General features: G+C 34.5%; 1 protein-coding gene across 1 annotated transcript in view; it reads right to left on the bottom strand.

Moving 5' to 3' along the window:
- The window catches only part of LOC126968670 (probable G-protein coupled receptor 158), a 234977-nt gene that overhangs the window by 38731 nt on the left and 180958 nt on the right, over positions 1 to 15288 (bottom strand). Inside the window, exons 6-7 of the mRNA XM_050813709.1 lie at positions 11123 to 11323; positions 10430 to 10608 (exon numbers count right to left, since the gene is read on the bottom strand). Coding sequence (XP_050669666.1) covers positions 10430 to 10608; positions 11123 to 11323 — 380 coding nt within the window. The remainder of the gene's footprint in view (positions 1 to 10429; positions 10609 to 11122; positions 11324 to 15288) is intronic.

The following is a 15288-nucleotide window of genomic DNA, read 5'->3' as shown; positions in this document are numbered from 1 at the left end:
TAGAAATTATGTGTGGACACATCAAAGAAAACCAAATTTGTTGTTTTTATTTAATTCCGAGCATTTTCCTATTTATTCACCTTTTAAACCTTCTCTGGACTTCCACACTCGAGTTTTAGCGAGACTAACGAACAGCAATTCATTTATATATATATAGATTATAAGTAATGCAACTTTCGTGAATTCTTCCTAAGTGCAAGAAAACAGATCCGTCTTTTAGGCTATTTCGTTAATTGTACGAGGTGCACGAGTCATCGCTGCCTTGCTTAACAAATTGGTGCGCGCGTGATGACACCATCAGCAACGGCGGCCGACGTAGGCGCCATTCGTACCTATCCGGAACAACAAAATGCAGTCTGCCTAATATATCCAATAAAATAAAGATGTTACATAAATAAAGACATGTTGTGGCTAAAATATTAAAAGTTATTATATTTAGTGCAACAAGTCCAAGTGATTATTCTTTATTGTCTACGTAAGATATCCATCGTGTATACATGTGGTTGGTTCCTCACGGGCACTTACCTTTTTTTAGAGTTTCGTAGCCAAATGGCAAAAATTGTGAATCTTTATAGATTCGTCATGTCTGTCTGACCGAACGTATGTCACAGCCATTTTTTTCTGAAACTTTAAGAACTATACTGTGGAAACTTGGTAAGTAGATGTATTCTGTGAACCGCTAAGTTAAGATTGTCACAGAAAAATAGAAAAAAAAAAATTTTTGGGGGTATACTTAGAATCAGTTCTAAGTTCTAACTCAATTTTTTTTTTCATCAGTCCCCTACGTGTGGGTCTAAGGTCTGGGAAAATCGCAAGGAAAATGATATTGAGGTTTCTAATGTATTATAAAATATATATGATGCAAACTTCCATCGAAAATTGGTTTGAACGAGATCTAGTAAGTAGTTTTTTTCAATACGTCATAAATCCTATTATCAATAACTTAATTGAAAAAGAAATACACTATTATTATGTACATCGATCAAAGTTACAAAGAACTACAAGAACTTTTATATTCTGTTACTTACTGCTACGGAATCCTTCATGGGCGAGTCCGACTCGCACTTGGCCGTTTTTTTTTATTACAATAAGGGACGAGACAAGCAGGACGTTCAGCTGATGGTAATTGATACGCCCTGCCCAATACTTCTTTTCTTGAAAATCCTATATCTCCTATCCTATATCTCAAGTTGGATCAAACTGCAAACAGTGTGCAAAATGTTATCAAAATTCTTATATATAAAGATGTATAATATTATTTATATAAAGAGTAAAGAGTTGTGGTTTCCAAAATATTAAATGTTAAAATATTTAGTGTAACAAGTCTTTATATGACAACATCAGTGGGAGGCTCTTTTGCACAGGATGCCAGCTAGATTAGGGTATCACAACGGTACCTATTTTTGACATGAAGCAGTAATGTAAGTAAGCATTACTGTGTTTCGGTCTGAAGAGCGCGGTAGCTAGTGAAATTACTGGACAAATGAGACTTGACATCTTATGTCTCAAGGTTACGAGCGCAATTATAGTGCCAGTAAGAATTTTTTGGTTTCTCAAGAATCCTGAGCGGCACTGCATTGTAATGGGCAAGGCGTATCAATTTCCACCAGCTGAACGTCCTGCTCGTCTCGTCCCTTTTTTTCATAAATAAAAATCTTGTTCCAAAGCCATGTGGACTTGATTAAAGATTTTCAGTCGCCTAAAGAAACATTACGCTGAAAGTACTCCGAAGCTCCGTTATCAATTCTAAACAAAAAAAAACTACTTAAGATCTCGAACAAAGCGGATCTGTACGCAATATTTGTTTCAAGAGAGATATTGGAAACGTTGCGTACATACAGATTGCTCGCCGTGAAAATTGGAATGTTACTCCAAAAATCTGTGGATTTTGGTACACGGGTGTCGGGGTATGTAAAAACCGCAGTGAGGTCAACAGATCAAAGGATTTGCGTGACTGTTGGCTTGATAAATTGCTACACTTTGCAATGGGCTTTGGCATGGTAGATTGAATTTTAGATGCCGGAGCGATTTTGTTGGCATTTACAAGAAATATTGATGTGTGATATATTTAGACACTTACTCCGTTCAATCTTCATAAGCGATCCAAACGCCATTCAGTAAAAGGCACTTAATGTTACGAATTTTAGTGATTCAGTTTGGGTACCTAAAATGAACTGCATCGGAGTCGCATCGCTTATTAAAAGTTGATGGTAGGCCCTCAGGTTTATTACTTTAGTGTGCATGACAAGCCACGTCTTACCCTCGCGATTTGATTGTGTCTTTGTGTAAGTGTTTGTGCATTGCTCAAAATAGAGGTTAACTGTAACCCTTATTGTTTTCAACGTTTTCAAAGACTATCTAGACGTATAACTGATCAGTTACTCAGAGTTACTCAAAGCTTAATCAAACTATGAGTCATAAGTTAATTCATTTAAAATAATCAATAAATTATATTCAAGAAGAATATTATTAATAATCACCTTAAAAAAATATTGTACTATTACAAACAAGTATAAAACATTTATTTTTATGATAAAGAATATTGTTTCCGTAATACCATCTATTATATCAAGATAATATGCATTCATTCCAGAAATTAATAATTTATCAAATATAACCTACTCGGTTACCTTTCTTAATGGTAGACAAAATTTAAAAATTATTTGAAAATACTAAATTATGTGCCAGTTATTCGAAGCAAATACATCAAGATATGAATATATTTCCAATGACGAAGACTAAAGCCTCTTAACAACATATTAAGTGAACCGTTTTTATAAAAAAAAAACTTCATTGTTAACATTACATCGGTAAAATATATTTCTCGGAGTTGAATGTTATACACGAAACTGTCTAATGACGGGATAGATGGAGCGATATTAACTTGTCCAAACACAAAATGAATAAACAGAAATATACAGTGGAAAGTATTGTTTGCTTTCCAATTTTATTAAACTCATCGACAGTACAAGTAGCAGAATAAAAGTAGCACATAATATAGCTTATTGAAGGTTTTCTAAAGAGACTGAAGCAACTAGGAAATTCAATTGAACATTTGAATTCTAAGTACATTTACATTTCGCTCTGAAATATAGCTTTTGTGATAAGAACGTTACTAATGCAAATGTGATGTCGGGTTCTAAAACACATAAACCAAACCGTATTTCTAGGATATCTAATACTGAACAATTTACTCGGTATACATAGCATGGATATACAGCTCATGAACTTATTAACATATGGACTTATTAACACTTAGGTAAAAAAGGATTTTGATTACATTTTATCCCCAAATTTCCTGAATGTCCTGAAGATTACGCACACTCACACACTCATTCACGCCTTTTTTCTGTCAGGATAGGCAGAGACAACAGAATGCCATTTGTTTCTATCTTAACGAACCTTACGCACTTCCTCTACAATAATTACTCTTTTCATACATGCTCGCCGGTTACGGGTGCTTCGGACCTTTCCTTGTCTCAAAACGTTCCTAATTTGGTCGACGAATATTCTACGAGGTCTCCCACAACCGACTTGCGTTATATATTTGATAAGTAATTATTTTTCCACTCATTTGCTTCACATCTCCATACTAATCTAGCATTCCTTTCTCAATCATTGTCACGTCATCCTCTTTCAAACCACAGCGCGCTCTTATCACCGCATTCGGAATTCTATCAATCAGTCTCACCCCACACATACTACGCAGTGATCGCATCTCAATTGCGTTAATTCTGTACTGCTTTTATTCTTCTTTTTCCATAGATGCTAAATGCCAATTTTCATCTAGATCGCTTAAGCTGTTTGAGTTATAGAAGGACACAATTTCACAAATAAAATAAAATAATGGACAAAGGCTACTACAGTTTTATATATTAGTATAGAGTATTTTTATAACAATTCGAACTCAATTCTACTATCAAATTACACTTTGTAGAATATTTGAGTAAAATTGTGGAAAAATTAATGAAATAGGTATACTAGAATAATACAATATACGTACAAAAAAATAGTGAGTGTACTAGGTACTTAGATTAAGGATTGGTCTCCGCTGTGCTCCAACTAGATACCGCACTACCTAAGAGGTTTTTATTACGGCAACTATTAGATGCTTGTGTGCGTGGCATCTTGACACACAACGGCATCTTTCAAATTTTGTTATTCGCTTTGTGTTATTTTACATTGAAATTAATAAAATACAAAATACTGATGATATGTGTGTCTTTCTTATTTCTTGTAGTATTATTTTACAAAGTTTTACTACGCAACCCGGCATTTCAGTTTCAATTTTTAGCAAAATTTAACAGAACATATTGTGGCACGTTAACGTCACACATTGTTCAAGACCGGCTCGAGTACGCCCTTGGGAGTTGGGCGTAGTATTAGTTACCGCACTTTGCGACTAATCTAAAGAATATTTAGTACCACAGAGAAGGGTCAAAACAAACAAATAACAGTATAACTTTAAAACAAAATAAATTGCTGAAAATAAAAACCAAGATTTTAACACACATTTCTTAAACAACTCGGAATTGGAAACGAGCTGTTTCTATCATGGCTGCGATGTTTTCAGTCGAGCATTTGTACTGTCTTTATGATTTTAGTCTGAACCGACAAATAAGAGAAAATGAAAATATTTCAACAAACTCGAGTGACTTTGTGCAAAATTTATTCTGTAAATATGTTTCGTTGCGTTGCTTAACCTTTCCGCATCGGCCGTGCCCGCGGGCACTGGTAATTCAAAAAACAATGAGAGCGGCTGTGCCGCGGGGCACTCTTTTACCTCATCCAGTTTTCACCCTTATTAGGTGTACAAGATGGTTTATTTGCCTACGCAGTTATGAACGAGTGAATTCCCAAACATATTTCGATCCGTTACGATTCAAGGCCACCAATATTCGACGTCATAGCTTTACGGACAAAGCACTTATGTGTCCACTTGTTCCCGGCCGGCGCAGCGAGCGGTCGTTAGCAAGACTTTACACGAAGATCGTTCTTTGTGGAGATTTAAGCTTAATTTTATAATTAACATATACTATTCATTACAAAAACATAAAAGGAAATAAATAAAACAAGTAATTAACAATAATAACAATATTTATTTTAAAATATACCTATTTTTACACTTTTTTTCGAATGAAAAGTCTTTGTGAAATAAAAAAGAAAGACAATATGAATAATTTATACATGGTCTTATAGCTTGTTTCAATAGCTTTCAGTGACAGTCACTCAAATCACCCTAGTTATAAGCATTTTATAACTACACGTAAAATAATACACACGGGGAAAATGCCGCGAAAATGCCGGAAGCTTGCCGATCTATAGTGTACAGCGAGATCCGGAGCGCGCTGATGCGGAAAGGTTAAATTCAAGAATGCTTTATCTAAGAATACAAGAGTTATGAGAAAGGGGGAATTGAAATGAATAGCAATTTCTGTTTGCTTTATTTATACTTACTGTTGCAAAAGACTTAGTTGATGTTTTAGATTAAGGATTGGTCTTCGCTGGTCTCCAACTAGATGCCGCACTAACTAAGAACAATAGCTTTTTTATTACGGCAACTATTAGATGCTTGTGTGCATGGCATGTTGACACTCAATTGCATCTTTCAAATTTTGTAACATACGCTGCGCGTTATTTTACATTGCTTACTGATGTTATGTGATTCCAGTGTCTTTCTTATTAGTTTTACAAAGTTTTTCGTAAAATGACCTTTACAGTACAGTTTAAGGGCGTCTCGAAAGCAATCTAGCGATAGGTACCCATAAAACATAGTAACATGAAATAGTAAGCGTCGCCGGGAACTTAAGAAAGTATGGGGTTCGTGGTTGAATGGTGTTAGAGTGAAACGATAATCGATACATCAATATATGCATACAGATAAAAATAAAATATGGTCCTATATATATACAATTTATAACCTAGGTCCTAAGGAATCATTAAGAGAAAAATTTAAAGAAATAAACATTTTGACTGTTGCTTCTCAATACAATTTTGATAATGTTTTGTATGTTCATAAGCACATTAAGGAATTTTCTAGAAACTGTGACATTCATAATGTTAACACGAGGAACAAACATAGACTTGTTATGCCTACTACTCGGTTGGGTCGAGTTTGTAAGTCTTTTGTTAGGCGATGTATATGCTTCTACAATATGATCACAGAAAATGTACAAAACAAATGTGTTACGAAATTTAAAATAATTGTTAAAAAACGTTTGTGTGGGAAAGGTTATTATAGCATAAACGATTTTCTTAATGACACCACGGACTGGGAATAAAGCGAACACCCTCAGGCTCTTTAATTATAAATGTTTATTGTACGATATCACATTGTAATCCATATTTTATATTAAAAAAAAACCCGCTGAGTTTCTTGCGCCCATTCTTCTCAGGTATGAGGCAGTCTCTTTTGAATAAATGTAGTTTTTGACGTTCAATTAGTGATTTTAAATCCTATTTTGAATAAAAATATTTGAATTTGAAATTTGAATTTGTGTGAAAGTTTCGAAACGATCGGTAGAGAACTTTAGATTTGCGATTTTTAACAAATAATCATTAGATGTTTATTACTATATTATCTACATAAGCTATAGTGCAGAAAACTATATCAATTACTTTCGTTTTTAACTATTCCACAGGTACTCCTTAACTTTCCAGTATGAAAAGTATCTTGGGATGTTGACCGGGATTGTAAGAATCATCATGCAGAATTTCAATTAAATCCGCCCAAGACTTTCAGGCAATAAGTCTATATAAACAGACAGAGCAGAGAAACAAAAATTTGAAACAAATCGGGACTTGTTCTATTTCTCGTCTTACATCTCCCTGATTCGATTTTGAGCATTTTTACTCTTTTCACAGAATAATTCGATATCTACAGTTTTATTATAAGTATAAATATTTAGATATCGATAAAGGAGCTATCGATCATGCGATAGAACTTAAATGATTCATATCACTTAATTTCTATTGCGCCCAAGATTGCTGATAGCTGTTAGGCTCTTTAATGATTCTTACCTATCTCAAATTACTATATTTACTTGGCTCGTATTACAGTTTGCCTAGACTGGACTCTGTTATGAAAGATAAGTCCCGGATAAAGACGCTATTGTTGTCATGTAATATTGTAGAAAATGAATGCGAGATATTTTGTGAATTTTGAAGTTTTATGTAGCGACAGGAAAACAGTCAGTGCCTTCATACTTTTTATTTATGTAAAGGTGACGAATGTACAAATATGCAATTACTGTAGTTTCGATACATTATAGTTTCGCTAATATGAAGATGGCGGTAGAATTGTATAATAATATATTGGGATGTTTGTTGTAAAAGTAGATTTTATATTTAATTTTGATTCTACAAGTCAAGTAAGGAAAGGTATTAATATTATATTTTTGTTGTTTAAAGACACAGAGACTCATACATTCCAGAAAATAAATAATAGTAATATTGACACACTTTTTACACAAATTATCTTGCCCCAAGTTAAGCATTTAAAGCCTGTGTTATGGGTTACAAGACAATGATATATATTTAATACAATATACTTACTTAAACATACAAAAATTCATATGAACATACATAAATACATTTAAACATCCATTACTCGGATACAAATATCCATATTCATCATATAAATGCTTGCACCTACCGGGATTCGAACCCGGGACCTCTAGCTTAGTAGGTAGATCGCTAACCACTCGGCTATACAGGTCGTCGTATAAATGATAGAAAGAACTAGAAAAATACGCTTCAAAAGTAGAAAGTAATATCTTAATGTGAAGAATTTATTCTATAGCGATCTAAAGTTCATTTAGAGATTTTTTATTACAATAAGCCAATGGATTTTATATCGCTTCAGATAGAAACGTCCATATTTGTATTTTATTAAACCGTACTTTTTTATATTTAATAAGACGATTAAGTACTTACTGTAAGATCTTTCTGTACATGGATTGTAATCATTTCAATGATTTTGTTATACACATAATTATCAAATAAATAAAAATATTTTTTGCCGTCAGTACTTTTATACTTGTGCAAATTTTAAAAACGAAAGAAAATTTGATGTTTTGAATCTGGTGAAAAGCACTTTCAAAGATTCAGCTACATATATACATACATTCAATAAACCTAGTGATTGGTGATTGGTCCCCACTGCGCTCCAACTAGTTACTGTACTACCTACGAACAGTAGCTTTTTTATTACGGCAACTATTAGATGCTTGTGTGCGTGGAATCTTGACACTCAATGGCATCTTTCAAATTTTGTAACATACGCTTCGTGTCATTTTACATTGAAATTAATAAAATACAAAATACTTACTGATGATATGTGATCCCAGTGTCTTTCTTATTTCTAACACTATTATTTTTACAAAGTTTTTCAACGCAACCCGGCCTTTTAGTTTCAATTATTAGCAAAGATTAACAGAACATGTGGTACGTCAACATCACACGTTGTTCGAGACTGGCTCGAGTACGCCCACTTGGGCGTAGTAGTTGTCGTAGTTTGCGACTAAATCTAAAAGTTAGTGATCATGTTCAAATTTAAATTTAAATTTTTATTCTGTTAGTAGAGATATTGCATAAAATCTTGAACTTCTACGTCAAAAATGGAAAATATCAGAAATTTTATTCACGAAAATTTATTGAAGTAGGCGTTACTTTTCGGAAATCCATAATTATACAAATGATTTGAGTTTTCTTTATTGTTAATTCCGCCAATATTTGTCTTTAAACAATTCGACACGTGTTTCGCCTCTACACGAGGCATCCTCAGGACGTGTAGTATCACCAAAATCTGGCAAAGAGACTGAAAAGTCAGTCTCTCAGAATTCTCAGAAGTCTCGCGGAATTAACACTAAAGAAAATTCAAATCATTTGTTTAATTGTATTCACGTAAATGTACGATAAAAATGAGAACGAATTCCGAATGTATTCGAAATCGGAAATTAAACATTACTGTATTACACCAATTTCCATATATAATATGGTCGATTGAATTATACCCCATTTACAGATCCGAACTGTTTGACGGTAATGAATTATAAACGATTTACGATATGACATTTAAATGACTTTGATTTCAAGGAAATTATTTTATGATAATTAAGACTTAATTTAAACTTTAATTTGAATTTAAAACAGAATATTGTTAATGAGTTTGGCTTAATAAAAATTTCTACTAATTACATTTGAACAATTTGTAATGTTTTTAAAGTGATAACCCTCACTTCTAGGATTAATAAACAAATAAAATTTGAAAAACAAAATTTTATGAACAATGCGGGACTCGAACCCACGACCTCTGGCGTTCCGTGCCAGTGCTCTAACCAACTGAGCAAACCGTTCGAGTGACGTATCGTCATAAAATCGTGTATGCTTTGTTCAACTCTATAGCGACAACCTGAGAGTTTTTCAAATTTTATTTGTGTTTAATCCTAGAAGTGAGGTTTATCACTTTAAAAACATAACAAATTGTTTAGATTTACAACAGCGACATCTCAAGTCAATTTCCTAATATGCAAATATTGGTGTTGAGCAGGTTATCAACTGTAAAGTAGATCCTGTAGATGAAGCCACAACCTGAGAGTTAAACAAAGCATACAAGATTTTATGGCGATACCTCACCCGAACGGTTAGCTCAGTTGGATAGAGCACTGGCACGGAACGCCAGAGGTCGTGGGTTCGAGTCCCGCATCGTTCATAAAATTTTGTTTTTCAAATTTAATTTGTGTAATTACATTTGCTTATGAATCTACTTTGCTGTAATTACGGGGTATTTCTAAGAAGTTGTTAAATCGGGCTCCGCTTAAGACTTTAAACTACGTTACTAACTATGGTTCAAGGTATAAGACATGTAGGCGACTCCTTGTTACCATCTTCAAGGTTAGTGGCGTGGTCGAAAATGGCTTGCAATACCAACCTAGGTCTTGAGTAGATGATGTTTTTTACACACACAAAATATTACACAAAAAAGCGCGTACACCTTCCTTAAAAGCCGGCAACAGTCCTGTGATTTCTCTGGTGCTGCTAGAGAATGTGGGCGATGGTGATCACTTAGCAACAGGTGACCCAAAATATGTATACTGTGTCCGTATGCTCGTTTGTCCTCCTTTTTCATATAAAAAATATTATCTTGATCCAAACTAGGCACAGCCTGTGCTATAGGTTGCAAGACAACGATATACTTATTTGAACATACATAAATACAAACAAACATCTATGACTCAATTTTATCATATAAATGTTTGCATCTACCGGGACTCCAGGGACCCTAGATTTATAGGCAGGGTCACTAACTATTCGGCTATTTGGGTTGTCAAATTTAAAATACATTTGATTACAGGTTAAACAAAATTAGATGGTTTAATCCCTAGATAAGCTGTGGTCGAGTACTTTTAGTATTTTATTAGTTACTCACCTCCATGTCTTCAACATCAAGGCTCCGTATGTCAAGCAGAACCCAACTTCCCTCAGCCAGACCCTGGCTGTACATGTGAACACAGTAGGGCGGCCGTACATTACCAGCGTTGTGCAGAAGATGAGGAAGGCTCCCAGCACTATGACCCTTAAGAGAGCTGGGCTGGCTGCACGAACCACCTGTTTAACCCGAAACATTAACAATTAATATTGCTTGAACCTGAAAGTTTGAATATTTCTTAATATGATTCAAACCTCACCGACATAGACTATACATATACATAGAATTCCCAATATACTATCTACAGATAGAGATAAATTACTACCTAGTTTCGTAATTACTTACGGCTGTTCCCAATATTTATATATTATATCTCCTACTTGAGACTTTAAGAGTGTCAGTGGGTAGGGTAGATAGTTCGATGGACAGATGGCCTGTCACTGCTACGTGCGCATGACGTCAGAATATTTTAAGGTATACTCGCGTCATACATGAGACAATCTCTTCTTCAACAATGATTGCCTGGTACTAAAACACTGTATAATGCTTCCTATCTCATTTTCTCCAACGTTAAATCTTATGGATTTATGTGTTTATCTCTATTTACTTGTCGCTTTTTGGTTTCATCGACTTACAAATCACAACGATGCTAAAAAAGTTTTCACTTCAAAAATGGCTATTGATGGAACTTACCCTGACATGAGCGTATTTGATAGTGAAGTAGACAATGAATGGCAGGCAGGAAATGACCAGGCAAGCTAGTACGAAAATCGTAGTACGTGCAACCCAGTTGAGTGCGGCCACGCAGGGTGAACCATCATCACAGGCTTCACAGCCCTCTGCGCACGGTGAACACTCAAACGCAGCTGGCTGAGAGTACAGGCTGGGCTGATGCTGCAACAAATAAATACAAAATTCAAATAGATTCTTTCAATCTTAGATAATGCTGCGAAAACGTCCAAAAAAATTGACGGTGGACAGTTAACCTCTATTTCGAACATTACACGCACACTAGTGGGAGGCTCCTTTGCACAGGAAGCCGGCTAGATTATGGGCACCACTACGGCGCTTATTTCTGCCATGAAGCAATAATGTGTATACATTACTATGTGAAGGGCGCCGTAGCTAGTGAAATTACTGGGCAAATGAGACTTAACATCTTATGTCTCAAGGTGACGAGCGCAGCTGTTGTAGTGCCGCTCAGAATTTTTGGGTTTTTCAAGAATTGTGAGCGGCACTATATTTTAATAGGTAGGGCGTATCAATAACCATCAGCTCAAAATCCTGTTCGTCTCGTCCCTTATTTTCATAAAAAAAACCTAACTCAAAGTGACATACAAATCGCGAGTGTAAGACGTAGCTTCTCATTTACACTAAAGTAATAAACCTGGCCTGTTTTCATCGGTGGTCTAGTAGCGAGAAGCTCGATCTAGACGTATAAACTATCTATGGTTTAAATTTTTCCCTAAATCAGTAAATGATAGTCAGAATCTGCTACACAAACAATATCATAGAGAAAGTAAAATGTAAAATCAGCTGGAACTAACATAAACCTGTTATGCCTACTGCACGGTTAAGTCGAGTTAGTATTTCTTTTGTTGGGCGATGTATATGCTTTAACAACATGATCCCAGAAAATGTACAAAGTAAAAAAGATAACTAAGTAATGATATGTGTGTAATGTTATATGTGTATTAGTAATAGTGTATATAACGAAAAAAATTTGGTATAATTTATTATAGATGCACAATAGTATAATATAGACTAACCCCCTTATTCATAATAGTCTTCTAACTTAAAGCATTGCTAATTCACACTCTGTCTCCTTCTATTCACCTAAGTCAGAGTGAGAAATAACACTCCTTAGCGGCTGTTTAAAGTTAGCGGACCATTATGAATCCCCTTATTAGCGTAAGAGCGTAAGCTCGCCAACAAACTGTTGCAACAGTTTGGCGAGATGTAAAATTTAAGTACCAACTGTGCATATATTTATGATTAAATAAATTTATAAAAAAAAATGTGTTACCTAATTTAATAGAAATTTGTGCTTAAAGTCAATGTAAGCACACTTTTCTCCTTAGTCGTGTGTCAAGTGTCGCTGTCCGAATCAAACCTGAACTAAAACATTTAGTTTTACATTACTGCTTATTGATTAATAAAATTTTAAACAACTGAAGTAAATGCGGCAATGTATAGACATAGCAGTCGAATATACAAATGATTTAAATTTTCTTTAGTGTTAATTCCGCCAATATTTGTCTTTAAAACAATTCGACACGTGTTTCGTGTAGAGGACACGAGGCATCCCCATGACGTGTCGTCTCGCCAAAATCTGGCACGAGACTACTTTATTTATCTCTCATGTAAAATGTAGAGAGTACCGAGGCTTTATCAAGGGTGTGTTCGAGGGATGTCACACACGCATACAATCTGCACAACGTCGTTTATGTATCTTCGCAGCGCTCAGCTACCGTCGACATCTCTGTTGGAAACTCAGTCTGATTCCGATTCAGAGACTACGCGCACTTATTCAGCTCTTTTCAGCTTTTGTCCATAGAAAACAACAATTTTGTATGGAGACGTGTACGCGTCGATTCAGCTTTCGGCGTCCATTCTGCTTTCGCGGCAAACCAGCATAAAATGAGGATAAATGTGTTTTTATAATTCAAATTCTATAGAGAGCGTTCGGCGCTGTTCCGCCGCGTACAGCGCTGTTCGCCGTCGAATGCGGCGGAACAGCTCTTTACAGGGATGGTTCGCGACTCCTTGTTGACAAGTTGCGACCTGTATTGTTCCTGCATTGATTAGACGTAATCATTATGCACGCAAAGATTAAAGAGTGCAGACTTGATTTAAAGTTCCGTACGCGGCTGATAGAAGCAGAGCTGTATAAGTGTGACCAAAATCGTTCAGCGAAACGCGAATGGAGCTGAATAAGTGCGCGTAGTCCCTTAGTCTCGTGCCAGATTTTGCCGAGACGACACGTCCTGGAGATGACTCGTGTAGAGGCGAAACACGTGTCGAATTGTTTTAAAGACAAATATTGGCGGAATTAACACTAAAAAAAACTTAGATCATTTGTATAATTATGGATGTCCGCAAAGTAACGCCTAATTCAATAAATAGCAGTCGAAGCTTATTAGTGTGTAATTTGTGGCATGTTCCATATTTCGACTTTGTTTTTATACGACGTCATTCGACGTCTATATGTATAGAACGTCATTGTAGGTGATCTATTAGATAATATGCAGGTCATGATGATTTTAATATTTACCATCTGAATTGCAATTGTAACTTATTAATTAACTATTGATTTGTGTACAGTTAATGTGTAGATTCATCTAGAATTTGTGGGTTCAAAATACTCAATCGAGCTTCTAAATATCCTTGGAGTTCTAAGCATTATTCAAATAGTGCGTCAAGTCAATATTAATAACATTTAGGAGCTTGAGATTAGTTCAATATAAGGTCTAACCGTGGAGCGGCTTACAACCAATACCTAGATAAATAGAATAGAACATTGGAATCAAAGTGTTTATTTATACACGCGGGTATCGCAAATTAAAATAAAATGTTATGCTTAATGGTAAATATATACACTTTTATACTAAAGTCCCAGCCATTGTTCAGGCATTATCTATAAAGAAATAAAAAAATGTTTTATTAAAAATGGCTCTGTCGTTAATCCTACTACTCCACAGCTGAATATCTAAGTAATCGGGCAGCCAGGGACTAGATTATGATTATTTTATAGCAATAGCAATGACAGTACGATATTGTATATTTCATTGAAAAGAGCGCAAAAAAAGAATGCTTTCTTGCGCAGCTTGTTCTCTCTCAGAACGTCATTTGTTTCTGAAGCGGTAGTAGTATTAGATATGCCACCAAAACGATATCTAAAGGTTTTATGCCTTTATGTATATTATCATATTTAATAACAGTTATGAAAGACACAAAAAAAAAAAACAGCGGCTATAAAAAATACTGTTACCTACACCAAAGTCAACATTTGCATTAATACAAAAGAAAATACGCCCAAGCAAAATAAAATAAAACATTCAAACATACAAAAGTAAATATTTAAAGGTAGCCTTACAAAATATTTAGGGTATAGAAAACTGCATTTAATTGAGAAATTTCTACAAAAAAAACCAATGTTGATGTACTGTCTCTGTCAGCACTCTGGAAAACTAAATATTTTTGCAAATCCATATCACGAATTTACATTCTCTTTGATCACAATTCGGGCACAGAATGGCTTTGTTGTATTGTCGTTGTATGTTCGCAAAGGTTTGCATCATTAGTAAAGGTACAATGAAATATTGAACATAGTTGAATTTTCAAAAGAAATCATAATTGATTTTAGTTGATTATAAGTACTTAAATTAAATTGGATATATTTTATAGGATAGGATAGGATTATAGGAAACAAAATAATGTTTACACATTACTGCTTCACGGCAGAAATAGGTGAGGTCGTGGAAATGTTATAAAAAATAAACAATTAATCATTCGAGATAACTTCAATAAAATTATATTAGGAAAAAATTAATAAGTGTACGGATTCAGTAAATTTAAGTGATTTAACATAATAATTTAAATAATAGCAACAAAATCGTCTTCAACATGCATCGATTATACTCAAATAATTGAATTATATTTAATAATTAATTTAGTATTCTTTGTAGTATGTTATCTTTATCACAAACCCTGTAACTCAGTTGATTTCTAATAAACATTCTGAAAGTAAAGATAACCCTACAAAGTTTACAAAAGATAAAATAACACTTCACAAATTCGTTAAATGTTATAAGCTGGGATTTCGTAACGGAGAGTAACAAAAGTGTAAATGAAAGCTC

Source organism: Leptidea sinapis, chromosome 16 (assembly GCF_905404315.1).
Source record: "Leptidea sinapis chromosome 16, ilLepSina1.1, whole genome shotgun sequence".
NCBI classification, from domain to species: domain Eukaryota; kingdom Metazoa; phylum Arthropoda; class Insecta; order Lepidoptera; family Pieridae; genus Leptidea; species Leptidea sinapis.
The sequence above is the reverse complement of the archived record's forward strand: the minus strand, read 5'-3'. Positions and strand labels throughout refer to the sequence as shown.